This window comes from Muntiacus reevesi, chromosome 6 (genome assembly GCF_963930625.1).
Source record: "Muntiacus reevesi chromosome 6, mMunRee1.1, whole genome shotgun sequence".
Classification (NCBI taxonomy): Eukaryota; Metazoa; Chordata; class Mammalia; order Artiodactyla; family Cervidae; genus Muntiacus; species Muntiacus reevesi.
Genome location: NC_089254.1, coordinates 102014988 through 102037925, shown reverse-complemented (window position 1 = coordinate 102037925; position 22938 = coordinate 102014988). Strand labels below are relative to the sequence as shown.

General features: G+C 38.7%; 1 protein-coding gene across 7 annotated transcripts in view; it reads left to right on the top strand.

Moving 5' to 3' along the window:
* The window catches only part of TPK1 (thiamin pyrophosphokinase 1), a 345650-nt gene that overhangs the window by 150216 nt on the left and 172496 nt on the right, over nucleotides 1-22938 (top strand). For all 7 annotated transcript variants that reach the window (XM_065939582.1, XM_065939576.1, XM_065939575.1 and 4 more), the window contains one exon: nucleotides 7276-7348. In XM_065939582.1, coding sequence (XP_065795654.1) covers nucleotides 7276-7348 — 73 coding nt within the window. The remainder of the gene's footprint in view (nucleotides 1-7275; nucleotides 7349-22938) is intronic.

Here is a 22938-nt window from a genome sequence, read left to right as displayed (position 1 = left end):
TAAATTTTAAAACTACTTCCCTTCTAAAACCTTTGTACCTTAGATTTTGCTGTTGAATTTATTTATTTATTTATTTATTTATTATTTTTTTTATATCTCACCCTTCTTTGGCACCCAACTAGACAGGTCATTAATTTAACATGTAAACTGGTTCTCTGGAATGGAAATAATCTCATTCCTGAAACTACCGACGGGTTATATAGTTTTCTGAGCTTTGAAAATCTAGCAGAGCCACAGAGGCAGACCCAATTCATCTTTCTGTGTGGAGGAAATGCATTCCCATGTGTCATGAAAGCCCCTGACATCACATTTTCACCACCTGCATGCATGTACAACACAAAACTGCCAGCACTGGGGAGGCAGTGAAATGATTTCTGAAGTGACATTCTAATATATGCTTGATATAATTGTAGTAGTGTCTTATTACCAAATGTTATACTAAACATTATGCTCTTTTATTAAATATGTGTTTTATAAGGTTGCTGTTAAATGTTATTTTAAAGAATAATATCTGTAACATTTTGGGACCTGATTCACACTTGAAGTTATACATTTGTCAGTGAGAAAATTAATTTCTAAAATATATATGTTTCAGTATTTGAGGTGTGCCTGAGCTATAAAATATTATAAAATTGAATTGGTTATATTTGCATTATGTATATATAAATAAGTATTAAATATAATTCAAACTTATGTAATTTAGTGGGGCAGTTTGTTAGTGTGAATAATAAGTAGGATAAAATATATCTAGAAAAATTGAAATCCATAGCCTACTCCAATGGCATATGATTGAATTTATTTAATAGCAATTTTATTGTGTATATATAGATGGAGGTTTTAGAGTCTCAAATAGTTTATTCTCTTTGTGGTCATACTTCATTCCAGGAAGTACTGATTTATAATTGATGACTTTGAGCAAGTGAGAAAAGAGAATATTATGTGTCATGGAATATACTTTGTATGATTTCAATCCCATTAAATCTATTGAGTCTTACTTTTGGCCTAGAACAGGAGTTGGCAGACTATAGGCTGCAGGCCACCTGCCTATAATGACACTTTATTGGAACATAGCAGTGCCGTGCTACTGTTTTCCTATTTTCTACAGCCACTTTCTTGTTATCATGACGGAGTTAAATAGTTGCGATACAGACATTAGAGCCCACAGAAGCTAAAATGCTGACTGGGTCCTTAAGAAAACAAAAAAATATGTTGGACTGTGGCCTAGAATATGGTCCATTGTGAAGAATATTCCATGTGCAGTTGAGAAGGAATGTACATACCTACTGTAAACACAGGCATACCTCAGAGATACATAATTTAGGTTCCAGACCATTACAATAAAGCAAATATTGTAATAAAGCAAGTCACATGGATTTCTTGATTTCCCAGTGCACATGAAAGTTATTCGTGTAGTCTGTACGTAGTTACTGTATGTAGTCTGTTAAGTGTGCAATAGCATTATGTCTTAAAATACAATGTGTGTGTGTTGGTCAATCAGTCATGTCTGACTCTTTGTGATCCCACGGACTGTAGCCCACCAGACTTCTCTGCCCATGGAATTCTCCAGGCAAGAATACTGGAGTGGGTAGCCATTCCCTTCCCCAGGGGATTTTTCCAATCCATGGATCGAACTTGGGTCTCCTACATTGTAGGTAGATTCTTTACCACTGAGCCACCAATGAAGCTCCTAAAATACAATATATATACCTTAAATAATTTTTTTTTTTTTTTTTTTTTTTTGTAAGAATTGCTGGCCATCGTAGAGGAAATCAGTCCTGAATATTCATTGGAAGGACTGATGCTGAAGCTGAAACTCCAGTACTTTGGCCACCTGATGTGAAGAGCTGTCTCATTTGAAAAGACCCTGGTGCTGGGAAAGATTGAGGGCAGGAGGAGAAGGGGACGCCAGAGGATGAGATGGTTGGATGGCATCACTGACTCGGACATGAATTTGAGCAAGCTCCGGGAGTTGGTGATGGACAGGGAGGCCTGGCGTGCTGTAGTCCATGGAGTCGCAGAGAGTCGGACATGACTGAGCTACTGAATTGACTGAGAGCATCTTGCAAAATTGGAATCGGTCCTCTCAAACCCTGCCACTATTTTATCAACTAAGTTTATGTTGATAAACTTAGTTGATAAAAGTCATTTATTGTCATTTCAGGAGTCTTCATAACATTTTCACCAGGAATGAATCTTTCTGGAGCTGTCTTCTCCCCATGGTTCCATTTTCTGACTTTTCTAGCTCTTCAGCCTTCCTTAAAATTAATCTCAGTCTCCTCTAGTTAGGGAGGCTGCGGATCTCTGAGTTTTCCTAATTGTGCTCTAAGCTAGAAACCGCCTCCAGGAAGAAAGCTGAGGAATAAGAGGGCTCATCTTATTTGTTCCCCATTTTTCAGCGCTCACTGTCCTGAGCTGCCTGCTTTCCACTGTCTGAACACCATTGTTTCACATATTTTTTCTGATTCTCTAAGTGGTTACAGTGAGAGATTAATTCCCCTGTCATGGGCTGATCCATCAAATTTACATTGTGTATTTTGAGTTAGAGTGCTCAGTTACAGAGCTGAATATTCATTTGTTTGTGTGTTTACTGCCTAGAATGAAATGTACTTTCAGGAAGTCTCATATGATTTCATAATTGCGCCTCTCTTTACCGCTTCTCTATTCATTAAAATAAACCACAAGCCTCGAAGCCTAAATAGAGCATGCCTGGGGATTGGTAGCTTATGGTTTGGAGTAGCTGGGCACTCACCCTACTGCTTCATTACCATGCAGCTCCGGTTGGGTGTGCAAGTAGGACAGATTTCAAATAAGGGCCAGGATTTGGGGAGAAGTAAAATTGCATATTCTACTGGAAGTGTAGCAAGGAAGTTTTTCCTTTGCCAGGCAAGGTAATCCTTCAACTCAGAAAGGAGGAGAACACTTACATTAACCTAGAGTTGGGCAAAATCATCTAACACGACGTCTGTTTTATTGTAAAGTGTTGAATGTCTCACGTAATTTATTGAGTCCTGTACTGAAAGTGAAAAAGGATGAATTTGATTGTGTCGGTAACCGTTGCGATCTTGTGGCTGCCTGGGATCCGCCCAGCTTCTCTGAGAGAGTATGTATTGTACCTCATATCACTTGCTTAGGAAGAGATTAAAATTCAAAACTTGAGGGCGCATTTCTATTAAATGCTTATTGCTTTCGCACCACTGTAAAGTCAAAAGGTCTTAAGTTGAACCATTGTAAGTCAGGGATCATCCACATTTAAATACCTTTCATACTTTTCTTAGAGACTTAGTAAAATAGTTGAACTGATGGCATCTGTAAACACAGTGAAAATGCAGTACCATTTCACTTACTGTTTTTTAGATCACCCGTGGGTTTTTTCCTTTGCTATTAAGTTAGGCAGTTTTGCAGAGAATATTAGCTCAGATCTTTGAATGATCAATTCCTGTGCCTTTAGACTGGGTACCATTATTTTTTTTTCTTGTATCTGGAGCCATCTTCTTTTTTAACACTGTTTTCAAAATTTCTCCTCCTAATATATTTCTTTAATGAAGATTCTATCCTTTCTATTGCAAGGAGCACAAATCCTTCTTTTCTTCTGTCTCAGTGCTACTTCTATCATATATACAAGTTGGCTAAATTACCACTGATTAATAAAACCAGCAGGAGGATAATGCAGTTATGTAGAGAACCTTCTCAGTAAGAAACTCTTATTCCATTTCGTAAATGCGTGTGTCTGGAGAGCTGTAGACTTGGCTGTTAGAGAATAGAGATGGTGCTGCCTGGTGTGAAATTTGGTTCTCGCTCTTGTTAGCCTTCTAACCTCAAGCAAGTGAGTTCACTTCTCTAGTAATACATTTTATTTTAACTGAATGGCTTAAATCCTGCTTACTGTGTGCCAGGCATTTTCTAAGTGCTTTACATATATTAGCTCTTAATCCTCACAAGCATTGCGAATTATCCTCATTTTACATAAGGTGAAATGGAACTCAGAAAAGTTAAGTGTTGTGGACCAGCTAAGAATTAGGGAGTGGGCATCCTAGTAAGTATAGGTTGAAATGGTCTTTCCTGGTGCTTTTCCACTGGTCTGTTTCCCTTTTGTTCCTTTTCTGGCCTTTCTTTCTGGCCTTTCTCTTCCCTTTTTACCATTTTCTCCCCACCTCCCCTTCTCCACTCCTTCCCTCCTTTCCCCTAATTCTTCACATTCCTGTTTTTGCCCCTACCTTTTTTCCCCTGACCCTCCTCCTCTTCTCCTTTTTTTGCAAGATTATATAAGTGAATTTGCATAATTGCTTTACTTCATTAATCATAGAGTAAGAAAAAGATCTAATACTCTTTAAGATGATGCATCCTAAGGGGATAGATGTTCAGCTGACTACATTTGTTAGCCTTTATTTTTCATTTTTATTTACTGTCAAAAAATATAGTATTTGGAAACTGCCAAATTAATTCTAGATATCTGAGGGGCTAAACTTTGTAGAGGAACATAGAGTCAGCCTTATTAGAAAGTTGCATGATTTGGACTGCGCAGAAACAGAACCCGAAGTTTAAATGGCTTCTCTACATGGTGAAGTAATGGCCAAATTTACTTCTTAGATTTTGGTTCTTTAAAGGGGCAGTGGTGGTATTGGAGGGCTGATTCCCTTTATCTTTTCCAGCAATATCTCAATACTTTTAAATTGTTCTAACAGATTACCATAGACTGAATGGCTTATAAATAACAAACACTTCTCCCGGTTCTGGAGGGTGGGAAGTTCAAGGTCAGAGTGCCAGCAGAGTCACTGCATGGGGAGGTCTGCTCCCTGTTTTGTAACCGGCTTTCTTCTTGCTGTGTCCTGAGATGATGGGAAGGGGAAGAGAGCTTTCTGGGGTTTCTCTTCTAAGGGCACTCATCTATTCATGGGAGCTCCACCATTTTAAACTAATCACCTCCTGAGAACATCATTTAGGTGTTAGGGTTTCAGCATATTAATTGGAGGGGGACACACACATTCAGACCATAGGAGCATATGTGACCATATGTGTTTTAGTTTGTGTATGGTTGAACGGGGGCTTCCTTGTTGGCTCAGAGGTAAAGAATTCACCTGCAATCCAGGAGATGCGGGTTCGATTCCTGGGCTGGGAAGATCCCCTGGAGAAGGGAATGGCTACCCATTCCACTATTCTGGCCTGGAGAATTCCATGGACAGAGGAGCCTGGTGGTCTGTGACCCATTGGGTTGCAAAGAGTTGTACATGATTGATCGACTAACGCTTTCATAGTTAAATAGTAGTAGGTGGAGGCATTTGGAAGAAACTTTGAAAATGAATGAAATTTTGCAACAGGAAAAAGAAGTGATACAAATTAACAGTCTTTTTTTTGTTGTTTTTTTTTTTAGTCCTAAGTAAGATATCAGGAAGGGAGTTATCTAAGTAGGTATAAAATGAAATTGAAAATCATAGCTATCTATGGTAGGGACATTTTGAGGAGAAAAGTTTGTAGGAAAATGTTCAAACCAGGCAAGGTAATTTAAAAACCTAGATATTTTACTTCCCAATTTTACCTTATTCTGAGTGAACTATTGCTTCTGCACATGGTTTGATGTTCAGTGAACATTTCTGAAATCAGTTGATTGAAACTTTTAATAAGTAAGTATTAATGTTTAGTGAAAAGACAAAGCTATGCAGTGGATGTGGTACAGAACTCTATGGAAGTGCTTTCTCTTACCTCTTTAGTCCTAAGAAGATGAATAGCTCAAAGAAGAGTTGGTCCAACATGGACGGAGTCAACCTAAGAATTAACAGTTCCAGTTGGGTAGTTGTTGTTCAGTCACTAAGTTGTTTGTAACTCTCTGTGACCCCATGGACTGCAGCACATCAGTTGGGTTAAGAACTTAAAATCATCTTGCAAAAGAACAGCGTGGGTTTTTAAATACTCCTCTTTATGAATATTATCCTGAATGTGTACACGGGGTGTTCTGAGTCAGAGTTCTGTGCTCTAGTTTTATAAACCATTGACTCATGCAGCTACAGATCAGTGGTCCTGTGCGAACAGCCGCATATTCATACCTGAAAGACGAGAAAATGAGTTTTTCCCTCAACTGTTAAGTAGGGGGTGACAGCAGTGTTTCTCTTGAAAGGCTCTCTGGGGACATTTTATGGGCCTGAATCTTAACCCCAGCCCAGTTTTATATCAGTGAAGTTTATCCAGCAGAAAGATGTCTCCCTGTGTCTTGTCTTTTGTGACCCAGGGATGTCTGTAGGTTCTGGGCTTTACCTCTTTTGACATATAACAGCCAGCAGTAATATTCGGTCTCTAGGAACCTATTTATTTCTGTAATAATTTGTCCATCTTGAAAAGACATACAGAAGTTAGACTAGGATTTTAAATCAAAGCAATTAATGGGGTAAAAAGCCGGATCTAGTGTTTATGGTTGGTATATGAAGAGCAGAATATTTCTGGAAGACATGAAAGCAAGCATTCTCTTCCTTATCTCATATATACTTTGGAAGCTCAGAAGCTAGAGCGTTTGGCAAGAACACTGAGAAGTCCAGGGATGCTTTATTTCTCCACAGTTAGGTATTTTTAGTGGGAAGAAATTCTACCAGGTCATACAGATGTCCTATAATAGGAAAGGATGGCTTATATAGTAAGGGAGATTTTCCTAAAGGAGTTCTGAAAATGGTAGGGAAGAGAAAAAAGGTAATCATGATAGAATTAGAAACATCCATTTGGAGAATCCTCTCCTTCTATTTAGTAACCATGATCTTTGTGGTATTGCAGACAAAACGAGAAGACTCCTATTTCTAGAAATATGTCAGTAGGCTATTTGGAAAATGTTTTTAAACTGACTTATGCACTACAAAAATGCCTCATCCTCATTATTATTTGCTGTTAAAATCTATTCAAAGTTTTGAACTGATGTGAAGGTATTCTTCAAAGTTTTGTCTATTTGTAGAAAGTACTATGCAAAGACTTAAGAGTCCTTGTGTTAGGGTTTTGAACTGGAAGCTTTTGTTAAAGCAGTAATCTTCTTTAATCTTCATCTGTCTTTTTAAGCAAGGTAAATACTGACTGATAGTGAGACGAAGTTGACACATTATGTGGGTACCTGGACTCCCCTCAGTCTTTCTAGGTGAAAATTAAGTGCATAAGATACAGCATCCCATTCACTCTGAAAATAGACTCTGTTTCGTTTTCCTTTTGAGTACCTTAGCTCTGTCTCTGGTTCTTACCATCATAGTTTTAAAGGTTAGCTACTATAGAACCTTAAATAGTTGACTTACTTGGAACTCTTTCTTTCAGCTTTCTGCCTGAATTCATCAGTGGAGACTTTGATTCCATTAGGCCTGAAGTTAGAGAATACTACGCTATTAAGGTAAACCATTAGCACTTTTATATTTAAGGTCTTTTCTTATGTGATTGCTTTTCCTTTTCCTTTTTTTTTCTGTTTTTGTTGGTGTATGTAGGGATTGAGAAACTCATTTTTCTTGGTTACTTTGTTACTTAAAAAGTATTCTTTCTAGCAGTTGTCCTACAGGTTCAAATGGAAATTTAGAAAGTGACAAGTAGAAACGCAGTCTTAGAAAGTTTATGGCCATTAGATAAGCAATGCAGTCTTAGAAAGTTTATGGCCATTAGATAAGCATTAATGCTTAGTGTTCTGAGCATGTATATATTAAATGAATTTATAGCTTTTGATTCATTAAAAGTATACTGTGTTGTCTACATCTTCATTAGTTATATATTTTTCACACATCATTTTAAATTTCATTTAATGAATAGTACTGTATTTTGCTTAAACAGTTTCCAACTGATGTACATTTAAATTTTGCCCATTTGTATTGCTAGTGAAAAAAAATCTTTGTAAATGAATTTTTGTAAAAATGCCTTATTGTACATTCCTAGAATTTTAGAGGGCTTCCCTGGTGGCGCAGTGGTAAAGAATCCACATGCCAAAGCAGGAGACGTAAGAGACTTGGGTTCAATCCCTGGGTCAGGAAAGTCCCTTGGAGGAGGAAATGGTGGCCCTCTGCAGTATCCGTGGCTGGGAAATTCCTTGGACAGAGGAGCCTGGCCGACTAGTTCATGGGGTCGCACAAGAGTCAGGCATATCTTAGCAGCTACACAGCAACAACCACAGAATTTTAGAACCAAAGGGTTTTTTTTTTTTAATATTTAGTTTTCTTAAAACTATTATTACTCTTCTGAATAACACTTCATTAAAACTTGAAATTAGTAATAATGTAGAGCTTATTAAGGTGTTCATTTTGTCACTATGGTGCAAATCTTCCAAAGATCTTTGCCACTTAAGAACATACAAGTAAACTATTTGAGAATGATAGAAAACAGAGTAGTGTCTAATACTAATTAATAATTCAAGCTTCCACTGGCTTTAGAGGACAATGCAAGGTTTTTAAAATGAAAATTATAGCATCAGCGATTCTTCTGGCCACAACACCATCATCTGTGTTATTCTGAACTGGCATTAGTAAATTATGCATATTCTAAAGAAAAAGCAATTATTGAGAGGAGCTTTAAATTCTTTGTGAGGCTTGAGGATAGATGAGATAACTTCATAAACAAGAGGAAAGCTTTTGTACGATGGAAGTAAAGGAAGAGGAAGAGCGTGAAGCAGGGGAGGAGAAAGAACAGAACAAAAGGAAGAGAAGAAAAGGGAAATAGGAATCTAGCTAAGGTACCAAGGTTATAAAGTGTAGGCTGTTGTGATGGAAATTCTGAGGCCAGCAATGAATGCAGGTCTGTGCACCCACGCCATCCACCCGGCAGCTGATCAGACCTCCCATCCACAAATGAAGACTGTTCCCAAGTCAGTGTTTGATATTCATGCTCAATTACTTTAACATTGGCATGTTTCTGTTCATTCCCCACAGCCTCACTTCTCATTAACTCCGTACCTCAACCTCGTTGGGACGGAAAGCCCTCAGCCTTGCTTATAAACCAGAGTTTTGCCAAGTCATATACATTAATCATATTTTCAGGAGCAGAAGAAACAGCAGGAGAGGCAGGGACAGGCAGACTCAGAAACCAGTTGACGATCTGGCCAGATGTGTCTGTTCTCTCTCTCTCTCTCTCCCCCTCCCTTTCTCCTTTCCCCTCAACTCCCCGCCCCCCACCTGCCCCGGCCACCCACCCTCATGCTTCAGGCTTGCCAAAACTGCAAGTGTCAGTCTGACAGTTCTTGCAGAACATAAGGACATAGCTGGAAAAAATGGGAAGCCAGGGTTTTTTGTTTCTGAATGACTCAAGGGTAAAGGGAAATTTTGAGTTAATACCTTTAGATGAATTTCTCTTGCATTTCCTGCATCACTTTTGATTTTAATCTCCAAAACTCATTTATGTTTGTTGAGGTTTAGTTCGAAAAGAAATACTAACTGAACCTTATAATTCCTACATTGCATACTTCTAAGTTGATGGAGTACAATCAATTTTTTTTCCCTTTATGTATAGATGAGAATTCATTGCTTTGAATTCTTTGGCTGTGTTCCCGCAGGGCGCCAGTGACGTCTTGCAGAAGCTCATGTGGAGCACGTGGTGAATGTTTGGCTGTGTTCAATAATGATGGTAATGGCAACAAGTTAGTGTAGTGTCACACACAATTCATGTAAGCCGTTATCTCCAACTGAAGCACTTGATCTGTTACAAGTGAAAGAGGTTATTTCCACTTTCATACACATGTGTTTTTGTTTTTTTTTTTTTGCACCTGGTCTGAATCTTCAATGAAGGTAAAACTGAGGCTCTATTGTGGAAAGTAAATTAAAGAAGAAATTTAAAATGCTAAATTTTTGTTTAAAGCATGAAGCAGATTCATAGCCAGCACTGATTCATAGGACTTTAAAATTGGTTTGCATGATAAACTTCTGAAAACACTAAAATATCAAGTGGTTGGTTTTTCAGCTTCTGAACAGAGTATATCCCAGTTCTTGCCATTTGTATTCACTAGTTATTACTACGTAATAAATTGTCCTAAAATGTAGCAGCTTAGAACAGCAAACAATCAGCCATAAAAAGGAATGCGTTTGAGTCAGTTCTAGTGAGGTCGATGAACCTAGAGCCTGTTACAGAGTGGACTGAGTCAAAAAGCGAAAAGCAAGTATTGTATATTATTAATAACACATATATGGAATCTAGAGAAATGGTACTGGTGAACCTATTTGCTGGGCAGCAGCAGAGATGCAGACATAGAGAAGAGACTTTTGGACTTGGCGAGGGGAAGGAGAAGGTAGGACGAATTGAGAGAGTAGCATTGAAACATACTTATTACCATGTGTAAAACAGATAACTAATGGTCAATTGCTGCATAGTACAGGGAGCTGGTGCCTTGTGCTCTGTGATGGCCTGGAGGGGTGGGATAGGGTCGGCTGGGGGGCGGCGCGGAGCTGAAGAGGGAGGGGACGTATGTATACTTAGGACTGACTCACATTGGTTGTATGGCAGAAGCCAACACAACATTGTTAAGCAATTATCTCCAATTAAAAAAAAAAACAGCAAACAGTGTTTCTCTTGCACAGGATCTCTGGGTAAGAAATATGAGAGTCAGTTATTTAATAATAGGGTGGTTCTGGTTCAAGGTTTCTCATGAAGTTATAACACAGCCTGATTTTTCAGGCATCTCATGGCTCCCTTGGGACTACAGAAATTGTTTCCAAGATTATTGCTCTGGTTGTTGGTTTTACTGGTTGTTATTTCTCACTGGCTCTTGGTTGGAGGTGTCAGCTCCTTGCCTTTAGGCTGCTCACATCATGGCAGACTGCTTTCCAGGAAAAGAGGGAGGGAAAAGAAAACATGCATGCAAGAGAGCTTGCCAAAACAGAAATCGTGGTCTTTTTTTTACCTTGATTTCATCAGTGATATATCATCTTCCTGTCTCTTCTGCCAGATGTTGTTAGTCATACAGATGAACCCTGGTAAATGTGCAGTAAGGCTGCACAAGGGCATCAATATCAGTAGGCAAGGATCATTGATAGCTATGTGGAGAGGGCTAACAGACCATCTGACTTAGTACTGATAAAGCCGATTGTTAGGCAATGGGAAAAATGTTTTCATATCATCACAGTGCATTCTTGGTCTTTAATTGGTAATATGTAACCTGATGGCTCAGATGGTAAAGAATCTGCCTGCAATGCAGGAGATCCCAGATGTATCTCAGGGTCTGGAAGATCCCCTGGAGAAGGGCATGGCACCCCACTCCAGTATTCTTGCCTGGAGAATTCGAGGGAGAGAGGAGCCTGGTGGGCTACAGTCCATGGGATCGCAAACTTTCACTTCTGTGTAAGAAGAAAGAGGAAAACATAAACATTAGCACATTTTCTTTGATTAGATCTTTATATGCATAACCTTCTTCGAGTTCAGTTACATCCCAACCACTTAATCATTAGTCTTTATGTCTATCCCTCAATTATGTATTCCTTTGGGTTTTGGACAAGAAGTGGGGCAAGCTCTGATCCACTGCTTAATTCCATATGGTCCATGGGATAAGAACCAGGATGTACAATTCATGCCTCTTGTTAACATGCAGCAGTTTGAAAACTGCATGTTTTAGTGAAGCCGTGGTATACCACTGGATCCATGCCAAAGCATAATCTGAAATTTCAAATGAGTAGCAGTGTGACTTGTCACTGTCAATGTGTTTTTCCATGCTGATAGTTTTAATATTAAACATATAGATATGATATGATTGTAGTTGACCAGCTGATTGCTGTCCACTTCCCGAGGCATATGGTATGCCATTCTTAATTTATTCCATAAAGCCTCCTTCTCAGATAGCTGTGACATCTTTGTGTTTCCCCTTTTGCCCATTTGTCTTAGTTCTTCTCTGCCTGGTTCACTAATATGAACTCAGAATGAGGAATGTCTCTTACAGATTTTCCCCTTGATATTTTATTTTACTTTATATCTTTCACTTTCTGAGTCAGTCAGTGTTTCCTTGATTCAAGGCTAAAATCACCTACTTCAGTCTTTTTAATTATTCCATCAATCATGCCCTCATGTGTTTCAATTTCCTGAGACCTTTTGAAGAAACTGTAATATCTCATGTAACTTCTGATATTCTTTCACTGTATAGTCTTTGGGGTCTTTACTGGACATAGGAGTGGGATTTTAAAGCATGCTTCCTTATACTTAGAATGTTTAGGAACTAGTTGCAGTATTTAATGTCTTAAAGAGTCACAGAATAAAATGTTTTTCCATAAACGTAGATGTGTAGGATAGAAGATAATAATATGTTATAAATATAATGATAAAAATGTAAAATAGTTTAAAATATAATAGACATTGAACTGTGTTATTTAGCCAGATTTTATGATGTGGAAACTCAGGCTCAAAAAACCTAAGGGACTTTAGGAAAATGATAGAGTTAAGACAGCTTTTGGATCAGTGTCCATTAATTTTTTTTTTATGAAAAGAATTTTCTGAAAACTAGGATTCAGTTCCTAACCCTGCTTTACAACAGATTACATATTTGGTCTGTTGGACAGGATTGTTATTTATGCACAAGGTAATTAACATCCCCAGGAAAGAATGCCAGCAAAGCAATGATAGTCAGTGTGAGAACCAGACGCTTTCCCTTCACAGTTGCATCATGTCAGTGTCCTTCACCCCCAATTCTGGGGTAGCAAGAGTAGAACTGCTATAGCTGGGCTAGACAAAGAGTGACCAAACAAACCAATAGGTTATTAAATTATGTTGCCTTTGTCCTTTAGTCGCTAAGTCACGTCAGACTCTGCAGCCCCATGAACTTCAGCACGCCAGGCTTCCCTGTCCTTCACAGCCTCCTAGAGTTTGTTCACACTCATATCTATAAAGTCAGTGATGCCATCCAACCATGTCATCCTTGTCGTCCCCTTCTCCTGCTCTCAATCTTTCCCAGCATCAGGGTCTTTTCCAGTGAGCTGGCTCTTCGTATCAGGTGGCCAAAGTATCGGAGCTTTGGCTTTGGCATCAGTTCTTCTGATGAATATTTTGACTGGTTTAGTCTCCTTGCTGCCCAAGGGAGTCTCAAGAGTCTTCTCCAGCACCACAATTCAAAAGCATCAATTCTTCGGTGCTCAGACTTCTTTTGATCCAACTCTCATGTCTGTACATGACTTATGGAAAAACTGTAGCTTTGACTATATGGACCTTTCTCAGCAAAGTGTTGTCTCTACTTTTCAGTATGCTGTCTAGGTTTGTCATAACTTTTCTTCCAAGGAGCAAGTGTCTTTTAATTTGATGGCTGCGGTCACCATCCACAGTGATTTTGGAGCCCAAGAAAATAAAATCTGTCACTGTTTCTACTTTTTTCCCCATCTATTTATCATGAAGTGATGGGACCAGATGCCATGGTTTTCATTTTTTGAATGTTGAATTTTAAGCCAACTTTTTCAGTCTCCTCTTTCATCCTCATCAAGAGGCTCTTTAGTTCCTTTTCACTTTCAGCCATTAAAGTGATATCATCCGCATATCTGTTGTTCAGTCGCTCGGTCATGTCTGACTCTTTGTAAGCCCCTGGACTGCAGCATGCCAGGCTTCCCTGTCCTGCACCACTTCCCAGAGCTTGCTCAAACTCGTCCATTGAGTCGGTGATGGTATCCGACCATCTCATCCTCTGTTGTCCCCTCTCGTCCTGCCTTCAGTTTTTCCCACCATCAGGGTCTTTTCTGATGAATTGGCTCTTTGCATCAGGTAGCCAAAGTATTGAAGGTTCAGTTTTAGCATCAGTCCTTCCAGTGAATATTCAGGGTTGATTTCCTTTAGGATTGACTGGTTTGTTCTCTTTGCTGTCCAAGGGACTGCAAGGAGATTTTTTTTTTTTTTTTTTTTGCATATCTGAGGTTGTTGGTATTTCTCCCGACAATCTTGATTCCAACTTATAATTCATACAACCTAGCATTTCGCATGATGTACTCCTCATATGTTAGATAAGCAGGTGACAGTATACAGCCTTCCTCAGTGATCAGTGCAAAGACATAAATGGAAAGATATCAGTGCAAAGGGATAAGAAAGGCATCCTCAGTGATCAGTGCAATAAATAAAGGAAAATAATAGAATGGGAAGGACTAGAGATCTCTTCAAAAATTAGAGATACCAAGGGAACATTTCATGCAGAAATGGGTTCAATAAAGGACAGAAACGGTATTGACCTAACTGAAGCAGAAGATAATAAGAAGAGGTGGCAAGAATACACAGAAGAACTGTACAAAAGAACTTCAGACCCAGATAATCACGATGGTGTAGTCACTCACCTAGAGCCAGGTATCCTGGAAGGTGAAGTCAAGTGGGCCTTAGGAAGCATCACTATGAACAAAGCTAGTGGAGGTGATGGAATTCCAGTTAGGCTACTTCAAATCCTAAAAGATTTGTGCACTCAATATGCCAGCAAATTTAGAAAACTCAGCAGTGGCCACAGGACTGGAAAAGGTCAGTTTTCATTCCAATCTCAAAGAAAGGCAATGCCGAAGAATGCTCAAACTACCACACAATTGCACTCATCTCACACGCTAGCACAGTAATGCTCAAAATTCTCCAAGCCAGGCTTCAACAATACATGAACCATGAACTCCCAGATATTCAAGCTGGATTGAGAAAAGGCAGAGGAATCGGAGATCAAATTGCCAACATCAGTTGGATCATTGAAAAAGCAAGAGAATTCCAGAACGACATCTACTTCTGCTTTATTGACTTTGCCAAAGCCTTTGACTGTGTGGATCACAGAAAACTGTGGAAAATTCTTCAAGAGATGGGAATACCAGACCACCTGACCTGCCTCCTGAGATCTATGTATGCAGATCAGGAAGCAACAGTTAGAACTGGACATGGAATAACAGACTGGTTCCAAATTGAGAAAGGAGTATGTCAAGGCTGTATATTGTCACCCTGCTTGTTTAACTTATATGCAGAGTACATCACGAGAAATTCTGGGCTGGATAAAGCACAAGCTGGAATCAAGATTGCCAGGAGAAATATCAGTAACCTCAAATATGCAGATGACACACTTTTATGGCAGAAAGTAAAGAGGAACTAAAAAGCCTCTTGATGAAAGTGAAAGAGGAGAGTGAAAAAGTTGGCTTAAAACGCAACATTCAGAAAACTAAGATCATGGCATCTGGCCCAATTTCTTCACAGCAAATGGTTGGGGAAACAATGGAAACAGTGACAGACTTTATTTTTGGGGACTGCAAAATCACTGCAGATGGAGACTGCAGTCATGAAATTAAAAGATGCTTGCTCCTTGGAAGAAAAGCTATGACAAACCTAGATAGCATTTTAAAAAGCAGAGACATTACTTTGCCAACAAAAGTCTGTCTAGTCAAGGCTATGGTTTTTCCAGTAGTCATGTATGGATGTGAGAGTTGAACTATAAAGAAAGCTGAGCGCTAAAGAATTGATGCTTTTGAACTGTGGTGTTGGAGAAGACTCTTGAGAGTCCCTTGGACTGCAGGCAGTTCCAACCAGTCCATCAGTCCTGAATATTCATTGGAAGGACTAATGCTGAAGCTGAAATGCCAATACTTTGACCACCTGATGTGAAGAACTGACTCATTGGAAAGGACCCTGAGACTGTGAAAGATTGAAGGGACAACAGAGGATGAGATTGTTGAATGACATCACCAACTCGATGAATATGAGTTTGAGTAAAGTTCCGTGAGTTGGTGATGGACAGGGAGGCCTGGCGTGCTGCAGTCCATGGGGTCACAGAGAGTCAGACACGACTGATTGACTGAACTGATGAACTGAATGTTACATATGTGGAGGAGCTCTCGAAGTGCTTAAAGAATATGTTAATGTTAAGTGGTAGTATTTTGTTTTACTTTTCAAAATTGTTTATTTAAGAGCTTTTGAATAACTATCCTTAGTAACATTGGTTTTAAAGGGATTTCTAATTTCTTTTCCATAAATAAATAATTTATGAATGTTAATTTGCTTCATAATCAAAATCAATGATAACATTCTTTTGAGTTTGACAATGCCTTGGGTTCAATTTTCTTTAAATTTAACAGAATCTGGACAGATGCTTTTAATCTTCAGTGAAAAACATCTGCATTGCTCTGCCTAATCTCATGTATGTTATTATTTTCTCCTTTAGCCGTGTCTCTTACCCTCTTCTGCCCAGCCAGATGTCAACATATTTTAGACATGGTAATACTGGGGATCTTTCTGACCCAGGGATCGAACCTCCGCCTGCATTGCAGGCAGATTCTTTATCATCTGAGCCACCAGGGCAGTCCACAATTAATTAATTTAGAGAAAAGGCAAGCTGGACTATGAGAAATTTAAAACATTAGCAAGTTTGACTCTTACGCCAGTTGGAGAAAATTGTATAAATATATAAAGCTCAATTCCATTTATCGGTATACTTTTTTAAGTGTAAAACTCACACACACACACACACACACACACACACACACACACAGACACACACACACACACACACACACACACACACACACACATCCCCTGAGTACAGTAATTTCTTAGGCTTAAGCTTTAAAACTAATTAACATATGCTGAGCTATAAAGGCTTTGTTAAGGGAATTATAGACAGGCAGTTTCCATTGACAACTGAATGACAGATTCTTCACTTTATATTCTTACAACTGGTTGGCTTCTGCTTATTAGCATCGCAGAAAGGGATTGATGAGACAGGCAGGGGACTTTATGTGAGTCTGTCTCAGGAATACACCTTCATTCTTGTGCTTGCCTCAGTCATAGTCCTTTCAAATTGTCTTTATTTTTCAAAGCCTGTTTTGTTTTTGATTTGTTTAACATACTTAAGGCATTTGAAAAGGGGGAGCCTATGCCCTTTAAATTTCTCTTTGTGATACCATGGACTGTAGCCCACCAGGCTCTTCTGTCCATGGAATTCTCCAGGCCAGAATACTGCAGTGGGTTTTCACTCCCTCCTCCAGGGGATCTTCCTGACCCAGGGATTGAACCCAGACATCCTGCATTGTAGGCAGATTCTTTACTATCTGAGCCACCAGGGAAGCTCTTTAAATTTCTAAGCACTCTCCAGTGCCTCAGCAATGACTCCAGGGCCAGGCCAACATGCTGCTTCTCCTCTAACTCTGATCTGTGGGGTCTGTATGACTGATTCTCGCTCCTCATTCATTTGGCTCATGGAACCCTCTTCTCATCAATTCTCCCCCAGGTTCTCCCCCGTAGCTGTTATGTATTCCTTCCTTTGTTTTTTCCTTGCAGAACCTGATTGATATAATTTTATCATAATTTTAATTTTTAATTTTTATCATAATTCCTCCTTATCCTATTAATGTGTGATCTCCTGCAACCTGAATTCTGTCATTCATTCTGGGATCCCAGCAATTAGTAGATTCTCATGAAAGTTTGTATGACTCGGGTATCTAATGCTGCCTTTAGATACTTGGAATAAAAAAGATTCACATGAAGTGCCACACAATATTAGTATAAAAAAGACTTCTGTGATCACAAGGATTTGTGAAATTTGACAGTGTGTTGGTCCCTCTTGAAAATTCACCATGCACAGTATCATTTTAAGTAAGTCTGCCAAAATTTTAATTTTGTTTACCTTAGTATTATGCTTCTCAAGTGAGTTTGACTGTTGAGAAACTACCCTTTATCCATTAACAGTTAGGGTAGTATATTGGTTTCTGAAAGGATGAAATATATTTGGACGCTTGTAAGTTTGTTATGTTTCAGGTTTTCTCTACTTTTAAAGATTGGGGTGAGAAATTCTCAACATAATCTTTTTTTTTTAATGTGTTTATTTTTTGTTGAAGGATAATTGCTTTACAGAATTTTGCTGTTTTCTGTTAAACCTCAACATGAATCAACCCTATGTATACATATATCCTCTCCCTTTTGAAACCCCCTCCCATTTCAACATAATCTTGAAAAGAGTAATAGGCAATAATTACTTTGAAGTGTTTCCAGAATACCAGACACTTTTATGTGTACTTTCATTTGTAAATTCATGTAATCCTTTGTTACTTTCATTTATAAATTCGTGTAATTCTTTACAGTCTGAGCCTTCCCTGATGGCTCAGATGGTAAAGAATCTGCCTGCAATGCAGGAGACCCTAGGATCTTCAGGAAGATCCCCTGAAGAAGGGAATGGCTACCCCCTCCAGTATTCTTGCACCCTAGGATCTTCAGGAAGATCCCCTGAAGAAGGGAATGGCTACCCCCTACAGTATTCTTGCTTGGAGAACCCCATGGACAGAGGAGCCTGGTGGGTTGCAGTCCAAGGGGTCGCAAAGAGTTGGACACGACTGAGCGACTAACACTTTACTATTCCTTACATCACATTCCATTAGGTTGGAACTGTCACCTACATTTTACAGTTGACTATGGAAACACAGAGAGGTTGAGCAATTTACCCAACCTTACAGAGGTCGGAAATGGTTTAAGTAGGATCTAAGCAGGCATTCTGACCGCAGAATGCATGCACTTTTTTTTTTTTTTTTTAAATTTAATTTTATTTTTTTAATTTTATTTTATTAGTTGGAGGCCAATTACTTCACAACATTTCAGTCCAAAGTAATCTTGAGAAAGAAGAATGGAACTGGAGGAATCACCCTCCCTGACTTCAGACTCTACTACAAAGCCACAGTCATCAAGACAGTATGGTACTGGCACAAAGACAGAAATATAGATCAATGGAACAGAATAGAAAGCCCAGAGATAAATCCACGAACCTATGGACACCTTATCTTTGACAAAGGAGGCAAGGATATACAATGGAAAAAAGACAACCTCTTTAACAAGTGGTGCTGGGAAAACTGGTCAACCACTTGTAAAAGAATGAAACTAGAACACTTTCTAACACCATGCATGCACTTTTTTTGGCCATTACACCATAACTCTCTGGATGAAAAGAGAGTTTTCTCCAAGTAAAGTGAGAATCAGTTTCACAGGTTGAGGAAATCTTGCAGCTTCCTTTTGTGAGTATTCAGTTTCCCTTTTCTGTGTCTGCTGAGGTCTGAGTAATTGAACAACGCCCCCCACCCCCCCACCCCCCCACCTCCACTGGATTCCTTCAGTGCTCCCATTCCTACCACACCCACATCCTCGCTGTTTTGGGGAGACTTGGAAGAGAGCCAGTGGAGACCAGTTCCATCCTTGGCATGTTTGTAGTGGGTGTGAAGGAACAGCCCCCTGACAAGACCAGATCTCTGGGTCTGCGTGCTTGTAGGAACATTATACCAGATCTCTGGGTCTGCGTGCTTGTAGGAACATTATAAAGTAGAAGCTTATTCAAGCCTCCTAAGGGAGGAAGGGTCTGTAGCTCTTTGGCTTGAGGGTTCCCATGACGAGCTCCACAATCCATAATTGACTAGAGGACTCATGGGACTTGGTATATAGTCAGACTCACAGCTGTGATTTATTACAGAGAGAGGCTGGGAAGCAGAATCAGCTAAAGGGAAAGGCACTGCAGAAATTCTGGAGAAAATGAGTCACTAGTCAAGAGTCCTTTCCCAGTGGAGTCACACAGGATGCCCTGAATCAGATTGCAAGAAATGTGTTGTGTTGCCACCAAGGAAGCTCACTGGGGACTTAATGCCCCAAATGTACTGGGGGCCAAACAAACAGCAAGCATGACAAAACAGGTTCTCAGTGTAAACCGTGTTGTTTGCACAAGTAAGTTAGGCACAGTGAGCCTCTGTGGGGGGAAGTTGTCTGTCAGTGTAGGGAACTGTTTACCGTTCAAGTCCCCCAGGACTAGTCAAAGGGCAGCCTTGCAAGCAGGCTATAAAAAAGCATTCTGAGCCTGATGTGTTAAATCTTTTAGGCACCCTCTTCCACTGGGAACTCTTGACTCTGCTTTTAGCAAAGAAGCCATCATTTGAGACCTTGTGCTGTGTTAAAATGGCATTTGACTTCTGTTAATAGAAATGGTGGTTTTCTTGTTTGAAATGTTTAAAGTTTTTGTTCAATGCCATGTTGAAAGGAAAGGTTATTTTACAACACCCAGGGCAGTGAAGATTATAGCAGATTAGAATGTCTCTCTGTGTTTGGGATTGAATGGAGAATTGCGGCAAGGTTAAATTACATTTATTCTTTTCTTTTATATACCATCTAGAAAAACAGAAAGAGAACACTTGATTATTTTAGGCAATCTGTTACTTAAGAGTTTTTAAGAGTTTAATCATGTGACATTCTTGCTGAAGAAATTGTTTCTCATCAGTTGTCACTTGATAATTTCTACCTTGAAAAGTAGAAATGTTTTTAGAAGTCTGGTAAATAAAACTGAAGTAGCAATCTACCACAGTATGCCTTATACAATAAAGAGGAAAGTGGGAAATAGTTACTTTTGTGATAACATCTCTACAGGGTAAAAAGCCAATTTTCATACCTGTATCAAGGAACATAGATCATTTAGATTCCAATTGGCTTTATGTAACTATTCCCCTTCTTAGCAAATTTGAGAACAAGTTTGGGCTAATTTTAGATCTCTATCTTTGATTATTCGGAGTATAAGTCATTTTGCTTTATGCCTGCTGTTCTCTTAATCTGGCAGCCTATTTCTTATTACAGAGTTCTGGTCAATTCAGTTTAATAAAAGATTATGGAACCTCATTATTAAAAATGTAATATATTCAATTTTTTAAGACACTTGAGTGTATCTCCCTAAATATTTTTGAACATATCCTAACAAGATGGCATCACTGACTCAGTGGACATGAGTTTGAGCAAACTCTGGGAGATCGTGAAGGACAGGGAAGCCTGGCGTGCTGCAGTCTGGGGAGTTGGACATAACTTAGGGCCTGAAAAACGACATACAAAAAGAAAGACTGCTTCAGTAGGGATGGGGGAAAACAGTGTGTGGGAGCTAGAATTTTAATACACCGCAAAACTCATATTATATGATTGCTTTATTTTTTAAAAAAATTACCAATATTCTAATTTGATGGGATAGTAAATTTCATGTTTTCAGAGTCAGCTTGAAAGGTGATCTTGACATCTTCTTGCCTCCTCTTCTTCACCCTTGGTTGACACCTATTTCCCTTCCCAGAAGTGTCCTTTTCTGTCATCTTGTCCTTTACCACCTCAGTCCTCAGTTGGGTAAACCACTGCTAGTACCAACCCTGCTCCACATGCCAGAATTATCTTTCTTTTCCCTTCCTCTCCTGTGAAAGTCTTTTCCTTAATGATTTGTTTTGTAATTAAGGAGGAAGTATAGCAAGTAAATTAATTCACGGTAAGAAATTCATGATGAATTATCTTTCCTAGTGTTACATTTTAAAAGAAGAAACTTTTTTTATCCTCATTCACCAGTAGGAATATTCGTATTTTCAACCTTCCTAGGAAACACTCTGGCAATCTATCAAGAGTCATAAAAAATGTTCTTATAACTTTTCCAGTAGTTTCATTTTTAGAATTCAAGTCTAAGAAAAATAATCAGAAATAAACACTTCTATACAGAGATATTGATCAGAAAGATATGTTTAATAGCCAAAAAAGTGAATTATATCATAAATGATAAATATAGTGACAATATAATGAGTTAGAAATGCAGAAAAAAGGAAGGAAAAGGATAACTAAGCATTCACTGCCCATTTCAGATGTTTGTGGGTACGCTGAGTCCTCCAAGCCTTGGGCTACAATGTAAACAGCCTGGAGTCAGGCAGGTTTCATGTCTGCCTGACAGTTAAAGACTTTTCATGTATTTAAAACTGGGGAAAACCAATTAAATAAAGAGTCATGTAAATTGGGCTGCCCTGGTGGCTCAGACAGTAAAGAATCTGCCATGCAGGAGACCCAGGTTCAATCCCTGAGTCAGGAAGATCCCTTGGAGAAGGAAATGGCAACCCACTCCAATATTCTTGTGTAGAGAGTCCCATGAACAGAGGAACCTGGTGGGCTGGAGTCCATGGGGTTACAAAGAGTTGGACACAGCTGAGCGACTACACTTTTCACTTTTCATAAATTATAAAGGCATTTTTCTGCTTAAACCTTTCAAAATACCCAAAGTTTATTGTAAACAGAGTTGAGTACAAAGCATGGTAGGTGAAGAGTATGGGCTTCTCTGATCACATACTCTGTTCTTATCAGCTGTGTGACCTTGGGCAAGTTATTTAAACTCTCTGTACTCCAGTATTCTTGCCTGGAGAGGCCCTGTGGACAGAGGAGCCTGGCAGGCTACAGTCCATGGGGCCGCAAAGAGTGGGACTTGACTGAGCGCCAAGCACACACTTCACTTTACATACCTTAAAATGTGATAATTACATTTACCTTATAAAGTTATCTTTGAGATTCAAGATCACAATTCATATAAAGTAACTCATATCTCAAATAACAAGACGTATAATCAGATTTTACTTTTTATTATTGATTTCAATGAGAAAGATAATTATCAATAGATCACAATTTTAATTATCCTATTTTAAGATAACCTTTAAGGTTCTCTGATTTTTCAGAGAAGTAAGTTATATATTGTTAGGGCTAAAACAAATCTTAGTTTATTGAAAAGCATTTTAGAGTGGGCATTGTGGCTCTTCATCTTCAGAAGATCCTTTTTAGGTTAGAACAAATTCAGAATAGCTCTGACTTTGACACACAGAAATTTGTAATGTCAGTCCGTCTTTTTCTTCCCAATTTTAGTATAAAACACAATCAATTAAAAACAAAAAATCAATAAAATGTAGTACTAGAAAATAATCCATTTTGAAAAAAAGTTGTGTATTCATAAAGCAAACTATTTATTAAAATTCTTATTTAAATTTCTATTTGTAGAGTGAGAAAAATTACACAAGAAAAATGCATAATATGAGATTGGCGCTACCTGCTGGCTCATAAAATACTAATTTGTATCCTAAAAAATATATATCTTAAAATCATATATGTATGGTGTGTGTGTGTGTGTGTGTGTGTGTGTGTGTGAGGCAACTGAGAAAAATTAGAGATAGTAGTAGTTGAATTTTATGGTTTATGCTTGGGAAAATTCCTGTATATCTTAACGTAAAATATACATATCTAATGGAAACTAAC